Below are 25,130 nucleotides of genomic sequence, written 5' to 3'. Positions count from 1 at the left end.
AGCCTGTGATTGGCTGGTGAGATCCTGTCTTACTGCTCCAACGGGAAGCGACATCGGCTGCTTAATCTTTTATTGAAAAAAGGCGAAAGGGGAGGCAAGCACGTCTGAAGTCGAACCTCTGTAAGTATTTTGCAATTTCTGAATGATTTGATTAAAAACCTGTTTTTATGAAAAAGATCGCCGTTGTTTGAAAAATATCCTCCTTACGGTAGCCGGGTGGCGGAGCCTGTCCTCTGTCATGAGACAGGGGGAGGGACGGCTGGAGCATCTTGATGTATGAAGGCCTTTATTTGCTACGCATTTTAGATAGGCGGTTACATGTTTGTGCTTATTTTATTTAATCTCAACAACAGTATTTCCTAACAGCAGCTGTTTGACTTGTACTTGGCTTTAACTCTAGCTTTTGTTGCATGTTTAATGAGTAATCCGGTGTCACATTTCCAGCTAACACAAGTGTGTCATGTGAGAAGAAGAGGAGGGGTTTTCTGTTCTATATTTGCTGTTGAATTATTGGTGTGCTTACCTAAAAAGACCCGATAACCTCTCCGGAGAGGATATGGAGTGCTAAAGACAACTCCTGTTAGCTGCTGCAGTCATAATATTCCATCCTTGCCTTACAAACAATGTTTGGACGTTAATAAATAAAAAACATGCTTCAGTGACTTCTTTTCTAAATTAAATAGTGTGTTTTTATTTTGTTTTAGCCTCTCTGCCTTCAGTCAAGATGATCCACAGCTTATTCCTGATAAACGCTTCCGGGGACATTTTCCTGGAGAAGCACTGGAAGAGTGTGGTCAGCCGATCTGTGTGTGACTATTTCTTTGAGGCACAGGAGCGAGCCACTGAGCCGGAGAATGTGCCACCAGTGATCCCCACGCCGCATCACTACCTTATCAGTGTGCTCAGGCACAGGATCTACTTTGTGGCGGTCATTCAGAGTGAGGTTCCGCCGCTCTTCGTCATCGAGTTTCTGCACAGAGTCGTCGACACTTTCCAGGTCTCTCAGTAGTGTGTGTGTGTGTGTGTGTGTGTGACGTTTAGTTCGGTTTACTAACACGTTTTTGTATCCTTGTTCCCAGGACTATTTTGGAGTGTGCACAGAGGCGGCCATCAAAGATAATGTGGTTGTGGTTTATGAGCTTCTGGAGGAGATGCTGGACAATGGGTTCCCACTGGCCACAGAGTCCAACATCCTCAAAGAGCTTATTAAACCTCCCACCATTCTTCGCACCATGGTCAATACCATCACAGGTGCTCTACCTGCTTCCTAAACTCAGTTAGTCTTGACAGTGTCCAGTTTACACTCTGTGCCCTTGTAGAAAGCGGTACACCACTAAGGCCCAATCTCAACACTCGCACTGCGCCCTGCGGTCTTCAGCAAAGTGCACTTGGAGAAAGTTTGCAGTAAGGCTTCGAGTGCGTAGTACACAAGTGTGCAAATAATTGCTGAATTGAGACAGGTAGCATTGCATCATCGATCACAACACATGCCAGGATGCTGGTTGCTGTGCTACCTTTATTAAAAAACTTTATTAACAACTTTCAAACAACCAAAAAATTATTTGAAAGAATTTTACATTCGTTTCTACTTTATCTAAAAGTTTTAGATCATCAACTAATCATCCTAAAATTAACTTTTTTGAAGAAGTTAGTTGGCAGGTAGATGAGTTTGACTATGTTCTCCAGTGTTTTAACAATAAACACACTGAAAGCTGGCATTCTAGCCAGCTGGTTGCTGTGAGGCAGTAGCTGACGTCTGGTTGTGTTGGTTGATGTGGAGGAATAAATGGTTGATCTGATGTTTATGATTTTCTCATTGAAAAAGGATGAAAAGTCATTAGACTTAGTTTTGGATATGAAGTCAGTGTTTAACTGTGTTAGAGATGAGTTTGGGGCGACGGTGGCACAGGAGTTAAGTGCTCGCCTCGCAATCGGAAGGTTGCAGGTTCGAGACCCGCTCAGTCTGTCACTGTTGTTGTGTCCTTGGGCAAGACACTTAACCCAAGTTGCCTGCTGGTGGTGGTCGGAGGGACTGGTGGCGCCAGTGCTCGGCAGCCTCGCCTCTGTCAGTGCGCCCCAGGGCAGCTGTGGCTACATTGTAGCTCATCCCCACCAGTGTGTGAATGTGTGTGTGAATGGGTGAATGACTGATTGTGTTGTAAAGCGCCTTGGGGGGTTCCAGGACTCTAGAAGGCGCTATATCAAATACAGGCCATTTACCATTTACCATTTTAACCTCTCAACAGTAGCAAACAGAACACAGGGGTTGTTAGTATCACTAATGACGTTGGAGAAAAAGGCTCGTCTTGTCTTATTTAATTCTGAGTTGTAAGTGCGCAGCTGCATTCTGAAGGTCTCATGGGGATCTGGAAGGTCACTTTTTCTGAATCAAGGCTCAGCTTTCCTGCATTCTTTTTTCTGATTCGTAACTGATTTAGTGAACCTCCATGGAGCTTTTTGTTGGCCAGAGACGTATTTGACCTTTTTGGGTGCGGTGGTGTCAAGAACTTCCAAGAGTTTTGCAGTTGAAGTGATTTAAAAGTGAATCAGCACAGCTGGTCATTAGACTTGTCGACGTATTCATGCGTTCTATAAAAACTGATGCAGTGTGATCACCCAGATATCTTTTTTGAGAACAGCTAAGGTGTGATGTGTAGCAGGTGAAATGGATATCTCGGATAAAACAGATAGGTCAGATAGACCCACATACTTAACAATGTTCGATACATCCACATCTTTGGTTTTGATTGAGTCGAGAGTTCATCCCAGATCATGGGTTTGATTGGACATTTTGTTGAAGGTTATGCTACCTTGTAGCAGTACTTCCACATTTTTTCAATTACTTTTGTGTTTACACTTGTAAATGCTTAGTTGTGTAACATGGCACATCTGTACCAATGAGCCAAAGCATTGTTCTGAGCGTAGGAAGTATTTTGGGTCACAACCCGTATAAATGTCGATGGTACAACAACTAACAACTGAGTTTCCATTTTGATTAAAGCAGCACTTAACAAGTTTCCCGCCTCTCCCCCCACAAGTTGAAAGTAGAATTGCAATTGTCGTAAACAGCCCTGACGCAGCCAGCTGTAGCTAGCGTTAACAATGAGCTAATGCTAACACAAGCAAACTGATACTAAACGAACCCCAAAGTAAAAAGATGCTCACACAAAATTATTATTGCTTCCAGGATCTGCCATAATGCCATCAAAAAAACTAAATGTTCTTTTTATTGATGGTTGGCGAGCTACCCGGAGAACCACTGTAACCAGTTTGAAAGCAATAGCATATAGTTAAAAACTCTTTAGTGTTACTTTGAATTAGAATTTAAATTTAAAAATCACAGTGAAAATTGTTTCTCCATTAAGACACCTAGACATTCTTTGCAGATTGTTGCGTCCTCTATTGGTGGAAAAGGAGAGGGACAGGGAGTAACACAGAGGCATGTGTTTCAGGTGTTAAAATGGTAAACAATGATTTTATTAAAGGATTTTAAAATGACAAAAAGCTCCAAATCTAAAAGTACTTATAACACAGTGTTAAAATGGCCATAGGTTTATGTTTAAAACAGACATCCGAACGCTCCCAAACATTCACAAAACAAAGTCCACTGACTTAAACACAAGTTTGGGAGCAAAGAGGAAACCAGCACTCTGGTCCCTCGTCTGTTAAAAACCTCTAAAAGTTGTTAAGCTTCACCAAGCTTAAACAACTAAAACCCATTAAAACACAAACAAATGGAGCACATGAGAGAACTGGCGCAGATCCAGCATCTCCTTCCTCCTGGCAGCTCTGCCTTTTATGCTGCTCAGGAGGTGATCAGCCCAAGTGAGTGCAGCTGTGCAGGTAGGAGGAGGCAAAGCACTGGTTGTCCTCTGCAGTGTCCGATTTCTGAGACAAACGGCAACAGCTGTAACACGTCCTCCCTTAAAAGAAAGAAAAAATTAAAACAAGTTCAACCATAAATTTTTTTCTTTCACCTTTGCCCTCCACAGCTTTTATCCCAAACACTCCCAGGTCTTTTGTCCAACAAGAATTCCCTCTAGCTAATCGGAGGAGTCCTAGCTGATCTCCAACCTAGTCTTCATGGGGCGTAGAGGTGGGCCGATTAAGCACAAATGGACCAGAGCACAGGAGAGCCCATCTCTCCAGTTCTCCAGAGATGGTAGAATTTCCACCATCGCTAACCTCCATAACCCCAACTCTAGAAAAACAAAAACCAGAACACATCCTATAGAGGGTGCGCTCCTGCAGCCTATAGGGAATTCACTCTGTTCACTTTAAAATTTAGCAAGCACAACAGAATAAAACAAAAAGGACATACTCACAATACCTGAGAGGACGCAGCTGACCACACATCTTAAAATTCTATGAATAAAACCTGTTTGCAAAAAGCACATGGTATTAAAAGTCCTTCATAGGATGGTTTAATATCCCGGACGAGCCCCCGTTGTGTTACGCCCTCTATTGGTGGAAAAGGAGAAGGATAGGGAGTAACACAGAGGCCTGTGTTTCAGGTGTTAAAATGGTAAACAGTGGTTGTATTAAAGGATTTTAAAATGTGTGGTCAGCTGTGTCCTCTCAGGTATTGTGAGTATGTCCTTTTGTTTTATTCTGTTGTGCTTGTTAAATTTTAAAGTGAACAGAGTGAATTCCCTATAGGCTGTAGGAGCGCACCCTCTTTAGGATGCGTTCTGGTTTTGGTTTTTCTAGAGTTGGGGTTATGGAGGTTAGCGATGGTGGAAATTCTACCATCTCTGGAGAACTGGAGAGATGGGCTCTCCTGTCCGCTGGTCCATTTGTGCTTAATCGGCCCACCTCTACGCCTCTACCTTTCTGTTTATTTATGAACTGTCTGTTTTCTAGGAAGCACCAATGTAGGAGAACAGCTTCCCACTGGACAGCTCTCAGTGGTGCCGTGGAGACGCACCGGCGTCAAATACACCAACAATGAAGCCTATTTTGATGTGGTGGAAGAGATCGATGCCATCATCGATAAATCAGGTATCCCGGGGTTAAACAGCACTGTTTTTATGCATGGGGGTGTTTTGCATACAGAATCTCATACTGATTATTTCTGTAGGTTCCACCATCACTGCAGAGATTCAGGGAGTCATTGATGCCTGCGTGAAACTAACAGGCATGCCAGACTTAACGCTCTCATTTATGGTGGGTTTGTTCCCTTTTTAAGGAGGATTTTAAAGCTTTCATTTGCTTCTTTGTGACCTTGTCAGGCCCTTAGAGGAAGTGAAATAACAGCTAGTTTGACTTCCTCCTTTCCCAGAATCCTCGTCTGCTGGATGATGTCAGTTTTCATCCATGTGTTCGGTTCAAGCGGTGGGAAGCTGAGCGGATTCTCTCTTTCATCCCACCTGATGGAAACTTCCGGTTGCTCTCCTACCATGTCAGCTCTCAGAAGTGAGCTTTTATTTGTCAGCAGTGATGGAGATGCTTTAGACAGTTTGTGCTTGTTTGGTTTTTAGTCAGTAAACATGTTTCTATCTCACCCTGTCAAACCGTCTCCTTCCTCTGCAGCCTGGTGGCCATTCCCGTGTACGTCAAACACAACATTACATTTCGGGAAGGAAGCTCCCAGGGTCGTTTTGACTTGACGTTGGGCCCCAAACAGACCATGGGTAAAGCCGTGGAGTCGGTCCTCGTGAGCAGCCAGCTGCCGCGGGGTGTCCTCAACGCCAACCTCAACCCCTCCCAGGGAGCGTACACCTTTGACCCAGTCACAAAGGTGGGAAGAGTTTGAATTTTGTTTTTTGTCTGAGACCAGAGTTTCAGAAATGACATGTTGCTTCCATGTTGATATTTTTTCCTTCCCCCTTCAAGTTGTTGACATGGGATGTTGGTAAGATCAACCCGCAGAAGCTTCCAAATCTCAAAGGCACAATGAACCTGCAGGCTGGAGCCTCCAAACCTGATGAGAATCCCACTATTAACATCCAGTTTAAGATTCAACAGATGGCCATCTCAGGTATATTCACACATTATCTCTGTCATGGAGACTGATGCGTTTTCAGGACTCCCCTCAGTTGTGGTCAGTTCCATGTTTGTAACGAGACCGTTTTGGTGTGTTAGGTTGCTACTTTATTTTAAACTCCTATAGCTGTTCTTCATTGCAGTAAAATGAACGCCGTTGCCTCATACTCATTAGTTTTCAGCACATACAGCTGGTCAGCTGACAGCCACTTGATTGGTGACTCTGTGCCCACTAGGTGGCGCCAAGTTCGATTGATCCTCCTTAAAGGACTTTATATAGTCCTATGAATGAAGTTATACACTGATGCCTTTAGATGTTACATTTTATTCACAGTGGATGATAATATATTCCCTCCACCAAGAGAAAGATAACTGTTAAAAAGTCAAGCGTGGCTTTTTCATATAACGTGTTGAATTACTTGTAGTGTGTGGGCAGATTTTCTCTAGAATGAACGGATTCTGTAGATGACATAATAGTCTTCATCAGAGTAAAAAATAATAAAAGTCTAAAGGACCATCTGATTTTTTCTTTATTTCACAAACCTTACGTTAGAAACTTAAGGAAGAAGAAAGGAAGATGAATAATATGTACATTGGTAAAATAATCCATAATAATTATCCGTATAGAAGTTTGTTGGTATTTTTTAGTGTCACATTTCTGCTGCATTCATGGGTCATTTCTGTTAAGGTCTGTGACTTTGCCAGCATCACTGATATGATGTTGTTCATCAGGACTGAAGGTGAATCGTCTGGACATGTATGGTGAAAAGTACAAACCTTTTAAGGGCATCAAGTACATGACCAAGGCGGGCAAGTTCCAGGTCCGGACGTAAAGACTGCAGCTCCGTGGCCGCTGGAGCAAACCACCATGAGACAGTCGGGTGTGACGGGGGAGGGGAGCTGCTGTGTTTTAAGCATCGACCCACCAGGCTCATTAGAACGGTCTGTTGCCAGTCGGTCAGAACTTGATACAGAACACGTTCAAAAGTGCTTCAAAGAGTCCAACCTCTAGTTAAAGACACCACTTTATTCTTCCTCCTAGAGTTTTATTCCACACTATTCCATCTGCTCTGTTCTTTCCACCTTTGTTTGTTTCGTTCTGAGTTGTTATTTGATGGATTTTACTTGTTTGTTTTGTCTGAATCACTGGAATCTGTAAGCTGATGTGTGTTGAACGTCACACTGGAACCACCCTCGCTCGTGCACATTTTCATGTGCAGGTACCAACATTTCCTCATGGTCCAAACATCCATGTAAAGTGACTGAAGCTGTTGCGACAGTTCATTACCACAACCTAAAACACCTGTTTTTATTCTTATTAAAGTATTAATGATGAAACTAAAGGGTCACATCGAGGTGCTGTTTTATCGCTTGGTGATGAACCGATCAGAAGAACATTTGTGAGATCTCCAGAGAGACGTTGGCCGTTTGTTTTTACGCTATGTTTGTGTTTGTTACACAGCCTCTGGTGGGGTGTTCAAGAGTGGAAAAAATAAATGTGTTACAACTAAATGTATGTTTACATTGGTAATCATGAAATTCTTATTTTCCCTCTTAGTCCCATCATGTTTATGATATGAGGAATATTCTTGTATTGATGAAAATGTCCGGTTTTTCATCGCGGAGCAGGGATCGAGTTATGGGGGAGCTGCATACCCTACACATCCAGGGGGAGCCGGAAAAAACATTTCTAACTATATTACATCATTTATGGACTCTCAGCTACCGGGGTTTTGAGCGGAGAGCGATGATCGTTGGTGTGCTCAGGCTGCTGCGTCCAGCGCACGGTCCATTCTCAAAGTGGCAGAAACAAAAAACTATAATTAGCACACGATCGTTCATGTCCACACATGTTCTCTACTTTCTGTCTTATTTGCGCCTGAAGCGCTCTGCTACTGCGGAGCTCATCACCTGTGCTGCGGTGATTTCACCTCACTGACGCAGCATCGAAACGAGATCCCTTTGATCTACTCAAAAGTAACTGATGCGGTGAAAGAGGAAGAATCCAGGCAGCAGATTTTCTGGAGAGTTTAGAGGAGATGCAGGAAGAAGAGAGACAGACAGGACAGGAAAATAGTTAAATACAAGAAACCAAAACAGTCTTGAAAAGTAAAATGTAGGTAGATTTATCGCCACTACACGTTTTTACCTGTATAAAACAATAAGTTATACACATGTCATATTTATACATCTGATACAATTCAGATCACCTTCAAAACTCAGTCACACACCCAGGGCCGTTTCAAGACATTTTGGGGGCCAAGGCAAAACACAACACCCCCCACCGCTATAACTGGGCTCCCCAGAAGCCTCTGTGTAATTCATACCCTGTCCAGGAGTGTTAGTTATACGGTGTTTGTTAAAAACCCTCAGACACCACTGACATGTTCTAATATTATCAGATGAAAAACTAAATTATCAGACATGCTGTCTCATCTGCTTCTTTTCTAAACTTGCAAAAAGTAACAAAACCATTTGAAAGCCACTATTTGTGGATTCTCTGACAGTTTCCATGGAGTGTGTGACAACTTATTTTTCCATTGATCCTATCGTCTAATCTCACAGCTGAAACAAGCATCCTTAATAATCTGTGCACAGGAAGCGTACCGATGCTGTAGTAAAACAAAAGGTATAATAATTTCTTATTAATAAAACCTTGTTGCAGCACTAAAGCAGAAAAATGAGATTTTGCAATAAATATGCTAAATATTTACATATGAATTGTTTTAGAGCCCTTTTATTGGCAGAATCTGATATTAATTTTAGTTCTTACAAAAAATGGGTCCCAACGTGGTTTGTGTGGCGTTGCCACAGCGTGACGTCATAGGCACAGATCCCCTGTCCTCTTTTTTGGAAATGGAAATGTGGTTGTGGCAAGGTGGAGAAATGAGGGCCCAGGCGGGATTCGATCACCAGACTCCCAGGTGAGAGTCACGCACGCTAACCAGTCAGTCAAAGGGACATCCCCTTGGCCAAGTAGCCAGGGTGCATGATCAAGCGGGACACTATGAAAGGACACTCACACTGCCACATGGTCACCCTATACTAAACAAACTGTCCACCAGGGATTTTGCGCTGCACAGAGACGCTTCGCTGCCTGTGACTTTGAACGTTGGTTGAGCACGGTTGAGAGTCAGTCTCATCCAGACTGACCAATGAAGAGAGGGCCTCAAGTTATGACCCTCTCCTCATCGGTCAGTCTGCACGAGGTGGGTCAAAGGTTACCCTGGGCGGGTTACGTGACGGCAGGCATTCAAGTATTGAGTATATTTACTGCACATTACAGGAAAATATTCTGTATGTGACTTAACCTTGTCATGATGATGGGGCCCTTGAATATTGTTGCCCAGGGTACAACAAAGCGTTAATCAGGTCCTGGGGATTGTAGTAGTACTTACTACATAACCGAAATGTAGTACTGAAATACACACGTGCGTGTGCGTGTGTGTGTGTGTGTGTGTGTGTGTGTGTGTGTGTGAGACCAACACCAGCTGTGGTACCTGAACTCTGCCAGCAAGGGGCCACCACCACTTCCTTTTTCCTTTCTTATTACCAGCAGCCCCTCTGATCCAGGAGTCCTCACTAACTGATCTTCTCTCATGGGGTCACTTGGTCTGGTTTTAAACCCACAGTTTCACCAGAGAAACTCATTTCCCTCATTGCACCAGAGTCACAGCTCATCTAGGAATACAGAAGACCTTCCGGTGATGGTTTTGCCACTTAACCTTACAGGGGCCACTGGGTGACGTCACCCCCGCCCCACCCAATCTGGCAGGACTCCACTCCATAATTTACTGATGACTTCAGTCCGTTTAAACGCTCCTACAGTTCCTCTCACTCCTGGACAGCAGCCTTGAGGCAGAGTTTTGTCACATGAGCTCCAACCTTATCTTCCCTTTTATTGTATCACTTTTAGTTGAAAAGGTTTTTAAATTCTTGATATTTCATTGTTTTATTTTGCAAGTAAATTTCACGAGGACGAACGTTGACGCTTTTTAAGGTACGTCGGACATTTCCATAGTGAATAATGCAGTTAAACATAGTTTTGATATAATTTCAGGCTTTTTAAAATAGTGAGCGAGATTTATTGTGATTGGTGCTTAAAGCCATTAAAATATCAATTTACTTTTATTTTTTATATAAATGCATCAAATGTGAAAACTTTAGGTTAGCCTATTTAACTTTAATTCGACGCAGACAGACAGATGGTGCGACCTGACCTGTAGTCTGAGAGGTGGGTGTCGGTGAAAGTGCGGGTTTTGTCACCTTTTGGTAATGAGACGCGTGGCCAGATTACAGCCTCTCCCGCCTCAGATAACTAACGCGAGTCTTGGGTTCATGTTAGTTTTTATCTGATTGCTTTGATCACTGCCGCCTGCCGGGCCCCCCTGCGGGGGCCTCTGTCAGAGAGCACGTGGACATACAGTAACAACAACAGTAGCTGAGGGAAGCTCACTGTTGACTTGGCACGTGCCCGGCACCGTGGAGATGGGCGACGCACGCGGTTTAAAACCACGCGCTGCTTGATTGATGACTGCTGAGTCAGAGTTTATTAAGGGCACTAATGCGTGAAACGCCATCATTAGAAATTTGTTTTCGTTTTTCGCGCCTTGTGACTTAGAAACAAACAAGCAAATGAATGTAATGTAAATTCATGTAAAGACTCGCGCTTATCGGGCACGTTTCCGGTACCCTTACAGAAAAGCGCAGAAAAAGCTGCTTCAGGGAAATTTTGTCCCAACAGGTGAGTTAATCCAGCTCCATTGTGAAGTTTATAGTTCATACTTAATCACTAAAGAGTTTAAATTACAGAAGGTTTCACTTTGAGTGTACAACTACAGTTTAACAGACAGGTTCATGCATTTGACCATGTTATGTTATTATTTCCTTATGACAAACGCCCCCAAAGCAGTATTTGGCTTTACACATGCATTTTCCTGTCCCAGCTGTTTCTTCCCTATAGTTCTGCTAAACTATTGCAAAAGTCTGCATGTGGCTGGGTTGCATCATTATACCCTGCTCCTCCCCCTGCTGCTTGTCTTGAATCCAAATCCCTCCTCCCCTGGGCTGTAAACACTAATACCCACTCTCTTAGTGTAGCTAGCAGGGAGTTTAATCTTCACCGGTGCGAAGAAGCGATTTCTTTCATATCTAGTTTATACCTAAAGCCAAGAATCAAAACAATGCATATTTGTCTGTAGAAAGTAAGGCCTGGGATATACTTGCTGTTCAATCCCGCCTTGGCACAGGCAGTAGTGACGTGTTCCACTTGGGGGCGCACTAGACAATTCAAACTGGATAGAGAGCCTGGTTTGTGGATACAACCAAAGCAAACATGGTGTCAATAACAGAGCTCATTAACTGTTTAATTTTGAGATGACGACAGAAAAAGACAGCAGCGTTGTCGTAGATGGTGTTAAAGACCTCTAAACCAGAGACAGTTGTAACCGTTATGTTACTCCTAAAACGATAGCCAAGTATCACTATACTACAAAAATGATCAGAAGTCTAAATTCGGCTCTGGGAGCAGAGAAATGAAGGAGACGGAACAAAACAAAAGTTTGGTTTTGAGGTTCCTTGCATTTGTGCAACAAAACAATAAACAGCAAAAAAGTAATGAATGGCAATTCAATAAATATTTACAAATTTACATAGTGAATAAATATTTCATTTGATCCATCACAAGCAGTTCAGTCTCTCCTCGGTTAAGGTGCACAGTCCAGAGGGGTGAGAAAACCCCCAAAAGCCCAATACAGTCCAAGGGATTACAGTCCAAAAATAGATGCATTTGAGTGACTGCATAATGTCACCGGTGAAGAAAAATTGTCTGCTACAGGAGCCTCCTACCAGCCAACCCAGCGGAGGAGGTCCTGGAGTTCAGTTCAGTTCAAATGCCAGGTAAACTCTTCAGGCTAGATGAGCCTTGACAGTTCTTGGACTTCTAGCTCGCCATCAAACCCTGGCCCAAATGGAGACAGGACTCGGTTATCCGGAGCACACAATCAAAACATACTAACTATAAATACTACACATTATTAGTACCAATAGCAGCATCAAAATCCATATTGTACAATAATTCCTTCACTATATAAATTCTAGTGGAATATTTATAATAAATCAGCATATTAAAATATTAAAGTAAAGATTCAATTCATCCTAAGGCTAACAAAAGCGTCAATGAGGAGTAAAACAGCCACCGTGGTATAACAATAACAATAAATAACCATCATGAGAACCACAGATGATTGTTCCCATTGATTATGTTGTTTGTTGTGTCTTATATGTTGAGAAGATGACCAGAAAATCATGCTAACTGTCCATATGAAACCCCAATGGAGCGGCTAGCCTAGGCAAAGCTACAACTAAATGACAGCTACTTAGTAGCGCGACTTACCGATCCTGTTCTGTAATTTCCGCACAGCGCTCCCTTCGACCGCACAATGGCTCGATAGTTGGCTCCTATAGTTTGACATTATGATTACTTTTTAATTATCAAGTTTAACAATGAAATATTTGAAAAACAGCCTCATACCTGCAGCAAACTCCCAACCCATGTGTATTCCCTCTCTCTTTCCGGTAATCAACCACTCTATCTGTTGTTGATTAAATCAGCTGACTTGCGCATGTCACGTGACCGCATGACGTAATACGCTACTAGTAACCATGGCAATGTAACGGACGGGAATGATTCAAGGGTTTAGCATCAGGGATTTTTATCAGTTTGTCATCTGGGTTACACAGTGGTGAGTGTGTCTCGCCAGTTTTGTCAACTCCACTTACTCGTCACTCGTATATTGAACTGTTTGGAGAAGTCACGTTAATTTCGGGGAAGGCGCACAAACAATGCTTCAAATCAATGCAAGTAACGTGGCAGTATTTTAAACATGTGTTTGCGTCATTAAACAGCAAGTATATCACCGCCCTAAGAGGGTCACTACAGTATTTCTGAATAAGAGTTTAATTGGCAGAAAAGATTTTATCTTTAGGTGCTTTTGCTCAACAACACGATGACTACTTAGTGAAATGTACAATGAAGAGGATGGTTAAAATATAGTAAAAATTGTCATAAGAAGCTTAACTCTTCTCTCAATTTACATCCACTGTAGATCTAGCTAGCATTAGATCCACACTAAGTAGGAGTTTTCTGACTGTCATATTGTAAGATAAGTGCATATAAATAAAATGTACTTACTTACTTATTTCACCTTGTTCAGTACATGGTGGAAGAAGAAGGATGGTAAAATAATAGTGACAGACATATCGAGAATGTCAAAGAACAAAAGCCAGGCAGATGCAGACACGTAGATCAATCAATCAGTCAAACTTGATACTTCATACAAAAGAAAATGCAGCTCAAAGTGCTTTACAGATTGAAATGACCCCATATAACCCATATCCCAATCCCTTTCCCACAAATATCAAAACAGTTATGACAGTTACTCCCCCCATCCCACAACCCATTTGCCAGGCACACACACACACACACACACACACACACACACACACACACACACACACACACACACACACACACACACACACACACACACACACACGCAAAACCTAAAAAATAGTATAAGTAAACATTAGGCTGAGATGGGTTAGGTAATGAATGACACGCCATCAGGTGAGCCATCTGCCTCAGCAGCACTTGGTCGACGGCAGCAGGCAAGGCACCAAACCCAGGGCACCCAGGGAGGGAGGGTGGAAACCCCTACCACCGCCTAAGCACTCACATGCCCAAGATGTGAAACTGATAGTAAAAAAGTGTGTCACATAATTGATATTATTATTCCAGCGAACGTAATACAACAGTATTACTAAAAGGGAACATTTTTACTTTTGAAATCAGTACGAATGTAGGATTTTTATGAAGCAAAGAGCAAGTAGCCACATAAGGGCAAAGCGAGATGAGACGTTAATGGAGTTTACCTGACAGCATGTTTCGGCCATGTTGTTACGGTGATTTAGGTGTTTCGGCCGAAAACTGAAAATGCACTTTTGGGTCATTTTCAGCCGAAAATATTTGGAGGCCAAATTTTGTCATATTGATGTCAACATGGGTGACAATCCTAATTTGGCAACATGGATCACTCTGGGTTTTCTCAGCAAGATTCACTTGACTGGTGGATAACAGAGAGCGCAACCCCAAAACAAAGGACTGTTACTGGCACCCCCTGCCCCAATTCAGAGCAATGCAAGCATCCCAGTCTACATGGGCTTTGCCATTAAATCCCAAAAATTTCTTAAACTGTGCACGTAGACCTGCGTGGCTACGAGCCAATGAGACAAACACCACCGACAGCTGGTTATTTTGTTATTCTCACCACCAGACAATGTCAAGACTTCAGACAGGGGTGGTGTGTGGATTATAATACTAGACAAAAATCTAGTACGACAGTTAAAAGTATATCATAGATGATGAACACCATAAGACATATAATTCTGTGAAAACCCAGCAAAATGCATCCAACTGTTTTGTTTATGGTTGATTTGAACTGTTTGTCATTGCAGACTTTTTCTTTGTCTCTGCACACTGCCAGACAGCACCCAGCCAGCATAGACAAAGCCATGAATCGCCAAGCTCCAGCAGCGTGCCCCACAACATGTTTGGCTGTCAACCATTCTTCAGGCTAGTTGGGAGATGGATCCCAGGCTCAAATTTACCGCTCAGACTCTCCAGGGCCACCCAGGTGACTGAGAGCACCCTAATACACACACTCCTGGGAACTAGAAGGACATTTAACTCCTTTTTTGACATCAACCTTCATTGTGTAAAGGACATTGGAGTTTTCTTCAGTTGAAATATCTAGACTCATTCATAACAATTTGTCCTTCTGCTGTACTGTTTTTAAGAGCTTACAGCAAGAGTTGGCAAAACTTAAAGCTATGTTGTCAAACATGGTGCTCACTTTTAACTCTACTTTTTAAACTTAGCTGTGTTTATTCAGGCTTTTTTTTAGCTTGTTTCACCTTTAGAAAAAAGACAGGAGAACCACCATGCCTAGGCCAAAGGCAAGACCAAGCCCTCCACCTGAAGACATAACAGAATTTTCCATGGATGAAGAGGAGGCTAAGACACTTTACTTGAAAAGAAAATGCTTAGTAAAGAAATCTCCTCTGAGCAAATATATAGAAGCGGAACATCAGCAAGCAGGACTGTTCTCTCTGTCTTCAACCAGCACCACTTCTGATGCTGCTGTTGACTTGCCAAAGAAAAAGAGGAAGAAATGTGGGACCTGTCCTCCATGTCTTCGCAAAAAGAACTGTGGGTCCTGCATGAACTGTTTGAACCGCAAGACGGGCAAACAAATCTGCAAGGAGCGCAAATGTGAGCAGCTAAAGAAGAAACAGCGCGATCAGCATGTGAATGAGGTAAGACACACTTACACTAAATACACACTAGAGGCATCGGGTGTGGAACAGCAGTGGGACGGTTTACTCTTGTGGTTTGGGGCGCGTCAGTCCACACTGGGAGAGTGTCTCGGGTGCGTAGCGGCTTCTCCGTCGTCCTCTTCACTGGACTTGTGAGATCACAAAGTCCCTTGAGACTTCAAAAGTCATGGTTTATTTACGCCATCTGCCATTAAACCAAGAAGAAGAAAAAGGAGATCACGTTTGATGTCATATATAATGTTGTGCCTCTCCAATGCCGGGATTAAAGCTAGGGATTCACCAAAAAGAAAATTATTTATATTTTTTATTTATTTATTTATTTATTTTTTTCCCATGTCCTGTCTGGCTGTGAAGCAAACAGAATTAATGTCTGAATGCTGGTGACAAGCCTTACAGATTTACTCTTAGGTGGAGCATTAAAGCGTCTGCTTTTAATGTCACGTCTGATACTTAAAACTTTATTGTTATTGTTTTTTGAATACTTTGTAATTCCGACCAGACACGGAGACAGAGGTGAAAGAGAAAGGAAGATAAGGGGGGGCACAAAAGTAAACAATCAATGATGAACAGGGGTCTGCTTCTAGACCTGCAGAAAAGGGACACACAGCAATACAACAGGAGCAAGCTATCACTGCGTCAACTTGATGAGAAAATATAAAATCAGCATTGTTTTACTGAACAATCACGATAATAAATCACAGTGCATTAAGTGCCAACCACAGCCTTAAGACGTGTTGAACGTGCCCAAGTTCATATTTATGAGAGCACCATGTGAGCACCTGTGTGCATACACGCGCTTGTATATTTAAGATTTCTCTATAGGAGCACTGAGTAGAGAGTGTGAGGGGCCACAGATCTGCCCCCCAAAGATGTGTAGGAGATGGAAGGAGCTCCAAGTCCCAGAGATCCAGGAGCTGCCCCAGAGCACAGGGACCCCAGGGAGACTGCAACCAGAAAAGCCCCTGCCCCCTCAAGAGGCGCAGAGGATTGTCCTGGGGGACCACAACCAGTAGCCGGCAGAGCCCTGGGAGATATCAGCGGCAAGCCCACAGGCTTGCTCGCAGCCTCCCACCCCCTAGGCGGCCGAGCATGGAACCCTGTGACCTGGGACCCAGGGGCGACCATCCCCGCCAGGGACCCAGCAGAGTCCAGGGACTCAGACCCACTAGGCAGCCACTGGGATTTATCAGGCAGACGCCAAAAATCTTAAACCCCCCTGACCCGGGAGCTGCAAACACTCAGACAGACCAAGGTGCCACACTCCACACCTAGTGTGGCAGGGGGAGGGGAGGCGATGATGTATAGCATCAAAAGAAGTCCCAGGAGAGGGGAGGAGTCAAAAGCCCCACCTGACATATACAGTCATAGACACAGTCACACACTCCCTCTCTCATGCTCACACATGCACATACAACCTAAGACTTACAAAAATGCACGCCATACACCCACTCATGCTCCCCATACACACCCTATTCACTCTGGTCCCGGTACTACTGCACAAAGGGTACAACCATCACCAGTTCCCAGAGTTCGACCCTTTCTGCTCAGGTGCTGATGAGCAGGCTCCCCTGCCCAACGCTGAGCAAAGCAACCCACCACCCCAGACCCCAACCAGATGGCCAGATCCCCCTCCTAGCCTCCAGCCCCGGGAAGCCAAGCGACAACAGAGGTGTACTAAGATCCCCTAGTCTCCCTCCGCCTGCTCCAATACAATGTTGGTGTGTTTTGATGAGGTGTATGCGTGGCTGTGGTGAGCGGGCAGTGCAGGCATTGTCTGGCCCACGCCAGCTGATGCCACCACACCACCCCACTTACACCCCCAGCCCTCTGTGTCTAAGCAGTTTAAAACTGGAAGTGGGCACCGGCACTCGGGACGAGGCTGAAAAGTCCCCTTGCCAAATGGCTTTGAATGTGCTCACTCCCAAGGCCCTGTGTGTTTGCGTGGAATGTCGTTGGTGGAAGTGTTTAATGTGCAAATAAAATTGGGGGGCAGGTTACCACAGGAATGTGGAAATGGGGTCCATACCCGCACCGCCTGACTTGTCCACCCCTCAAGGTCCTATGTGCATGTTTGTGTGATGATGTGAGGGAGCAGGAGGAGAAAAGTGTGTGGGGATGGGGAGCAATGGCTAGTTGGCCTAAGCCCTCCAGGGAGCCAGCTCCTCCACTGGCCCCAATAGGCACCTCTGTTGCCAAAATGACACCCAGGGCATGGAGACCCCAGCTCATCTTGCCAGGGCCCAAAGCAGCAGCATCGCAGAGCCCCACGGAGTCTGAGGGCACCAATCCAGCCCCACCCCAGCAGAATATCTACTCCCATCCCTGCATTTGCACAACTTCCAGAATATGTAAGACATAGGACATCCAGGTAAGGTTGGGTCCTCCCCCTCCTGGACACCCCCCTCCACCCGAAATGAAAATTCTTGGCCGAAACCGAAATTGAGGAAAACAAAGCCGAAAACCAAAACACAGAAAGAAATGATGTCAATAGCTAGAAGTCCGTTAACGAGCCACAGCTGCAAATATAGTCCCTCATGAAGTTATTATTTTACACCAAAGGACAGTGGAGATGTGTAGCTTAGATCTGAGCAACACTGTTGGGTGTGTTTCTATTGACATTTTCAGAGTTTATAGAGTAAACTATTAAATTTATAGAGTAAACCCCCCTTGCCACAGAGGGCGAATATTATTATATATTAGAGAGGAGAAACTTACAATGCTGACAGGTCTGTTCAATGTTGAGAAAGCTCTTTGTCTGGTGATGGCTGACTCTGATTCTGAAGAGTAATATTCATCCTCTGATGAAGATATTCACTTTTCCAGTGAAAAAGAAAGTGACGCTGCAGCTGTGTAGCAGTAACAGAAAGTCTGTGTGCTTCATTAGAGTAAACATGCGTCACACACATGATCCAAAGCTTACTCTTACTCCTAACTGGAGCAAACAGAAGAGCTCACATCACTCCTATTCTAATGTCTCTGCACTGGTTACCTATTAACTTTAGAGTTCATTTTAGAGTCCTGACTATTACTTTCAATGCTCTACATGATCAAGCTCCTCCCCATATTACTGAACTGTTAAAACCGTATGCTCCAACCCGAGCCCTCAGATCCACCCACCAGAACCTTCTAGAAGTTCCAAAGACCAGATATAAAAGTCGAGGTGATCGCTCTTTCCAGACTGTTGCACCCCGACTCTGGAATGATCTTCCTTTATCCTTACGTAGCATTGACAGTCTGGACACTTTTAAAAAACAGCTAAAGACATTTTTATTTAAAGCTGATTTTACTTAAACCTTTTATTTTTAACTCAAATTTGTAATCTTTCATCTGTTTATGAATTTTTTTAATGTTATGACTTAATTATTTCTGATGTAAATTTATTTCTGTTTTGACATCATTATGATTTTATGACTGTTTTATTTTGTTTTGATCTATGTGAATCACTTTGTGATTCTATGTGATAAGTGCAATGTAAATAAAATGTACTTACTTACTTATTTCACCTTGTTCAGGACATGGTGGAAGAAGAAGAATGGTAAAATAATAGTGACAGACACAGCGAGAACGTCAAAGAAAAGAAAGCCTGGCAGGCGCAGATAGGTCGATCAATCAATCAATCAATCAATCAATCAATCAATCAATCAATCAATCAATCAATCAATCAATCAGTCAAACTTTATTTGTATAGCACTTTTCATCCAAAAGAAAATGAAGCTCAAAGTGCTTGACAGATTAAAATGACCCCATATCCCCATACCTTCCCCACAAATATAAAAACAGTTATGACAGTTACACCCCCCAATCCCACAATCCATTTGCCAGGCGCACGCACACACACACACACACACACACACACACACGCACGCACGCACGCACGCACGCACGCACCACACACACACACACACACACACACACACACACACACACGCACACACACGCACCTTAAAAAACAGCGCAAGGAAACATTAGGCTGAGTTCAGATGGGTTAGGTAATGAATGACACGTCATCAGGTGAGCCATCTGCCTCGGCAGTAGTATTGAAGGCAGCAGCCAAGGCTCCAAACTCAGGGCGCCTCGGGAGGGCGGGCGAAACACCCCCCCCCCCCACACACACACACACCGCCTAAGAACTCGCGTGCCCAAGATGTGAAACTGATAGTGAAACATGCGTCACATAATGGATATTAATATTCCAGCGAACATAATAAAACAGCATGACTAAAAGGGGAAAAACTTTACTTTTGAAATCAGTACGAATGTAGGATTTTCATAAAGCCAAGAGCAAGTAGCCACACAAGGGCGGAGCGAGATGAGGCTTTAACGGAGTTAACCTGACAGCATGTTTCGGCCATGTTGTTATGGTGATTTAGGTGTTTCGGCCAAAAACTTAAAATTCACTTTTGGGTCAAAAATATTTGGTGGCCAAATTTTTGGTGCATCCCTAATTAAATCCATGAAAAGCTGCTTTTACTTCACCCTTTTATTTTCAGATGCACTTCTTGAAATATGCTGGGTGTAAATAAGCCATTAGCTCATAAGAAATCACATCTCTGCAATAGTATTATATTTTGAAAATTACAGAACGTTTTACATTAAAACTGTGTGTGATTTCCTGTCTAGCCCCATGATAACTGTGGAAATGTCTCAGAAGCGGCTCGTGCCAAGTGTAGAACCCAATCCTATCTTTACTGGCACGGCGTCTGTTTTGGATAAGGGGTTACAGTCCAGTCAGTCTGGCCTGATGGAGAACATTGTTTTACTCTGTGATGTCTCAGGTTTTTCTTTAAAAACTCCTCTCTTAACATCCATCTTTCTGTCTTACTTTCCATTTCTGCCTATAACCATGTTACAACCTTGTTCATCATTGGCCAATAAAGTGGAGAATACATGACCAATGGGCTGCATGGAGGCGCAGTTGTTATAGCACTGTTGCCTCGCAGCACGAAGGTCGCAGGTTCGAAACTCGGCTGCAGCCTTTCTGCGTGGAGTTGCGTGTTCTCCTCATGCATGCGTGGGTTTCCTCCGGGTACTCTGGTTTCCCCCACAGTTCACAACATGCCCTACAGGTTAGAAATTGTAAGTCGCTTTGGATAAAAGCGTCTGCTAAGTGAATAAACATAAACAAACACAATAACATTTCTAACTAATAACTTAGCGAGAAGTGCTTTCTGAGACATTGCCCTACCTTGCCTATGATACTTCAGTTAAAGACCAAAACAAATCAAAGACATTTCTTTTACATTCACCAGAGAAACACATCTTGTCAAGGATGTCCGTCGAAAAAATAAGGGAAGTCTTCACAGTTGCCTGTGTTATCTATCAACACGTTAAGACCTGCATAGACTCAAGGATGGTTGGCCCTACATACCATTTACTCAGTTTGCACAGTGGAAGTCCTTTTAATGTTTGTTGACAAATCTGGCATGTGCACTAAAAACATCTGCAATGTAAAAAAAATTGCATATATTTTTCCTTCTGGACATCCACACTGTCCCAGATTCAGGTAAAAATTAATGGAATCAGGGCAAAAAGATGTAATTTTCCTGTCAACTCAAACAGAGATACACAGTTCATACAATGATGCATCACTGTGTGCTCTACAAACATAAACTATAACTAGACATTACTAGCAGGGACTGATGTATTTTGTTGTTCATGTAAACCTCAGCAGCTAAACACTAAAAAAATGTCCTATTATTAAAGAGGCATGTGTACTTTTGGTTTCGCCTAATGTGTTAATAAGCAGTGAATGCATACTTGTTATTCATGAGTGTGTGTATGTCCAATGTGTGCAGGGTATAAAGATGGGGATGTTTTATTACCATAGTTATGCAAATCTTTTCCAGTATAATGTAATTATTGCAGTTCTTTTAATTATTTTACTCAGGACAAATCTCGGATATAGTTTAAGATTTACAACAGTGTTTGCCAGGTTTGGACTGTGAGGGCTACTGAACAGCAGCAGTGGAGAATTCCTGCCGTTGCCTGTGCTTTGTCCTTTGACCTCTGTGGCTTCAAATAAGGTTGGGGGTTAACCCTAGGCCATTTTGTGTTCATGTGTGTGTGTAAAGAAAGGGAGAGAGTGCAGTGTTTCTCTTCTGTGGTAATAGAAGTGTGCATTTTTGTGTATGTGTGTTTGAAAATGCACCAGCATCTTAAACAGCGGGGGTTGGGGTGTAAAAGTCAAGGAAGAGGATGGAGTGGGATGGTCAGCAGGAAAAACTGGGAATAGACCAAAAATGTCCAGGGAATGAACACATACGGGTCCTGTGGAGGCTCACGAACAGCAGACAAGCCCATTGTTGCAAACATTCCCACTTATCAAACATTAAACAATTTATTTATAATGTGATGTACTATAAAAAGAAACAAGCCACCATTTATGTAATTTTATTTCTACATTTTGAAGACCACTTCTCTGACAAAAATCTGAGCAGATGTTTTGCTATCAGGAGTTGGTACCAAAGTCATCAAAACCATTTACACACACACACAAAAAAAAAAAACCCTCACTTTCCAAAGTAACAGATCAGAATCAGAAATTTTATAGAAGAGTAGTTCCACACAACAGGATAAAGATAGGAAATATTAAAAACAGTCACAACAACAATAAATAATCAGATAAAAACAGTAAAACAATCCCCAACCTGTTACCAATACAAAAATTACCATACAATTCATGTAAAAAAATAAAATCCTACTCCCTTGTCCTGGAATAGTGCATCAAACTAAACAGTGGGATTGAACATGCGATTTACAGCAAGCAGAAAAGATTTTTGGTATCGCTCAAAGCGTGAAAATAAATCAGCCGGCAGGAAAACTTTGTTTATTCTACTTCATTTTGATTTAATAAAAGGAAGCTTCCAACTGCAGTCTGCTTTCTGTCATCCAGAGTTGGGAAAGCCTTATTGGCCCATTTGAAGGGTGTTTCAGTGTAAAACTATAAATAATTACTTTAAAATAACAGTTGTAAATAGCTTTCTGAGGGCATCTGTTCAGAGCAGTAGGGAAAGTTTATGAAATAACATCTGTGACATTTTGGAGATTTGAGCTGTTTAAAGGTGCCATCAGTAAACCTCGGTCTTGGCTGCACTTCCTGATTGTTAGCTCTTCAGTCATGTAGCTCTATAGTCTTTGCAGGCAATGGCGGCTCCAGAAATCTCTTTCTGCAGGTGCTATGAAGGAGCTAGTCTGTTTATTGAGGGTGCTATGAAGGAAGTGGTCATGCGCAGTGTTGCGCAAGTTACTTCAAAACTGTAATGCATTATTTATTACTTGTTACCCTCATTTTAAAGTAATTAATTATATTACAATATTACTGATTTTAAAATGTAAGGCATTACACTACTTTTGCATTACTTGAAGTAACTTTCACCAAAACAACTTCAATAGGAATCTGGTAATCTGACGCACAGTGAGCTCATGACATACAGTATATGTGGAAAGTGATGTGGTGTCTGAGCTAGGGTTGCTGTTAAAAACAGTCAGATATAATAACAGTGCTTTAAAATGATTGTTTATTAAATGAAAGCAACAACAATCTGTACTCTCAGCACGCTGCCATCTTATATTAACTGAGCAGGGAGTGAGGGGCTCCAAGCCTATTTGCCTTGGTCCCCAAATGCCTTGATACGGCCCTGGATGTGGGACTGACTTCTGGGGTGATCTGATTCTATCACTAGTATAAATATTAAATGCTTATGTATATTATTGCTTTTCACTGGTAAAAACGTGTATTGGGGATAAATCTACCTACTTTTTTCTTTTCAAGCACTTTGTTTTGTTTTCTTGATTTTGAATAACTTCCTGCCCTTTCTCTCTCTAACCTTCCTGCATGCTGCGTGTTTTCTCCGTCTTCCAGAAAAACAGTTTCCTAGATTTCCTACTTTCTAACTAATCAGCCAAAGGGATCTACCGAACGCAAAAAATAAATAAATAAATAAGCTTCGCGCTGCGCTCCAGCAGCAATGAGTTGAAATCACCGGCGCACAGATTATGAACTCAGCTGAAAATTACATGAAGTACCAGAGAATATGGGCGGATATAAACGATCGCAAAGGAATTACTTTGTTTTGGTGGAGCGGTTTTGTGAATGAACAGCGGCCGCGCGCAGGACGCAGCTGGAGTGTTTGAGCCATTACCGCTGCGTCCTCTCTGCTGATAGATTGCCCGCAAAGCTGAGTCCATAAATGACGTCATATATGCAGATACTGGATATTTTTTCAGGTTTCCCGCAATTTGAATTTTTAGGAAACCCGCATCTTGATTCTGGGTTTAAAAATGCGTTGTAATTACCGCGTTACTGACAATTGTACCGAGTAAATATTACCATTTTCTTTCCCTGTTATGCCTTACATTACCACATTACAGCAAAAAGCAATGCATTACAGTAGTTAATTACTTTTGTGCCACGTTACTCCCAACACTGGTCATGCGTACCTATTGTTCTCTAAAACACCTTCAACACTAGCAGATACACATGCGTGCACAAAACCTCAACAACACCTGAAACAATCATTAATATACATCATAAACATGTGAACAATCGCTGACTTTTCCGTGAAGTCATAAACACATACAGCCACACAGAAAACCATCTATAGTGTTGCAAGGTTAGCTAATGTTAGTGTTAGCATTTCCAGCGGCAAAACCCTCGACTGCTGCGGCGGTTGAGGGTTGACCATCTTCATCCGGATCCGTAGGTTTTTGTGGGTCTGAGATCACTTCCAAAGATTCATTCGTTTCTGACTGAACCCGTGGAAATGTGGGCAACAAAAACCGATCCATTTTACCGCTAGCTCTACCTTTCACTCGTTCGCAGGTGGAAAATGAGGTAAAAGGTTAACATCAATTTCCTGTTTTGGTTTAAGTTTTTACTATCTATATGATAATTTACTGATTAGTTTTGTTTTGTATGTTAAATATTATCACATCCACACGTTAAATTTAAATTAAATTATAAAAAAATAAATCTGATATTTACTTGGGGGTGCTATGGGGGTTCAATGACTAATCCAGGGGTTGCTGTAGCGCCCCCCTGGCGCCGCCACTGTTTGCAGGAAGTTATCTACAACAGTAAGATAATAGTTATTTGTATATCTTACACAGGAACACACTTCAAAATGACCGAAATAACCCTTTGATGTCAGAGTCTTCTTTGTAAATGTAATTACAGGGTGCATGTTTGACTTGTGCGTGCCTCTGTGAATACATAAATTAGTATATACCTCCACCACTTGCTTGCAGCTGCCCACCCATGACTCTTCTCAAACACTAAACATCTCCAGTCTCTCCACCACATACAGATGAGCTGTGTTGGAGTGAACTATGTTCTACCTGTTTCAAGAAGAGCTGATTATACAGTCAGTGTATAATCAGAATTGTGTTTGTATTCTATGTTTTTATTTTTTATTTTTGAAACAGTAATGAGTTCCAGGTTTGCATTTAGCTTAACTAAGCTGAATTACAGCAGCTGGAGCTTTAGAAAGCACAGTGAGTTGAGGAGGCCCCTGTGCAGGATGGTTGTAGCCTTTAGCAAAGCCAGATTCATGTCGGAGTTTAGGACTGGCCCAGAGACCTATCTCAGCTTCGTGATGAATGGAGCTGAGTTTGCTGTGCTGTAATGTTTTGTACAGGTCATACAGTCCAAGTGCCCAGGGGCTTAATCTGTATTGTTGCAATCCAGTGGTGTGCCTACTGTAGTTCTCCAGGGCCACTATCGAATAGATATGAGTTTTCCTGCTCCAGCA

At 42.7% G+C, this 25,130-nt stretch overlaps 2 protein-coding genes across 3 annotated transcripts in view; both read left to right on the top strand.

Annotated features, from left to right (window-relative positions):
• ap3m2 (adaptor related protein complex 3 subunit mu 2) lies at window positions 1-7,328 on the top strand. The gene is made up of 9 exons (XM_015971951.3): window positions 1-120; window positions 705-997; window positions 1,080-1,251; window positions 4,864-5,001; window positions 5,081-5,166; window positions 5,282-5,415; window positions 5,533-5,740; window positions 5,836-5,980; window positions 6,718-7,328. The coding sequence occupies exons 2-9, from the start codon at window positions 725-727 to the stop codon at window positions 6,816-6,818; spliced, it is 1,257 nt and encodes a 418-aa protein (XP_015827437.1). The 5' UTR covers window positions 1-120; window positions 705-724; the 3' UTR covers window positions 6,819-7,328.
• A 7,460-nt stretch (window positions 7,329-14,788) lies between these two features.
• Window positions 14,789-25,130, top strand: part of tet3 (tet methylcytosine dioxygenase 3) — a 49,119-nt gene continuing 38,777 nt past the window's right edge. For both annotated transcript variants that reach the window (XM_070546394.1, XM_054731250.2), the window contains exon 1: window positions 14,789-15,360. In XM_070546394.1, coding sequence (XP_070402495.1) covers window positions 14,986-15,360 — 375 coding nt within the window. In that variant the 5' untranslated portion in view covers window positions 14,789-14,985. The remainder of the gene's footprint in view (window positions 15,361-25,130) is intronic.

The sequence above is a fragment of the Nothobranchius furzeri genome, chromosome 17 (genome assembly GCF_043380555.1).
Source record: "Nothobranchius furzeri strain GRZ-AD chromosome 17, NfurGRZ-RIMD1, whole genome shotgun sequence".
In the NCBI taxonomy this organism is placed as follows: Eukaryota; Metazoa; Chordata; class Actinopteri; order Cyprinodontiformes; family Nothobranchiidae; genus Nothobranchius; species Nothobranchius furzeri.
Note: the sequence above shows the minus strand (reverse complement) of the source record. Positions and strands in the feature narration are given on the sequence as shown.

What these genes read in the sequence shown, in the direction of transcription:
- ap3m2 (XM_015971951.3), top strand. Translation starts at nt 725, where the DNA reads ATGATCCACAGCTTATTCCTGATAAACGCTTCCGGGGACATTTTCCTG. An exon ending in CATGGTCAATACCATCACAG is followed by an intron (nt 1,252 to 4,863) that starts GTGCTCTACCTG and finishes TCTGTTTTCTAG; the next exon opens with GAAGCACCAATGTAGGAGAA. An exon ending in CCTTTGACCCAGTCACAAAG is followed by an intron (nt 5,741 to 5,835) that starts GTGGGAAGAGTT and finishes TCCCCCTTCAAG; the next exon opens with TTGTTGACATGGGATGTTGG.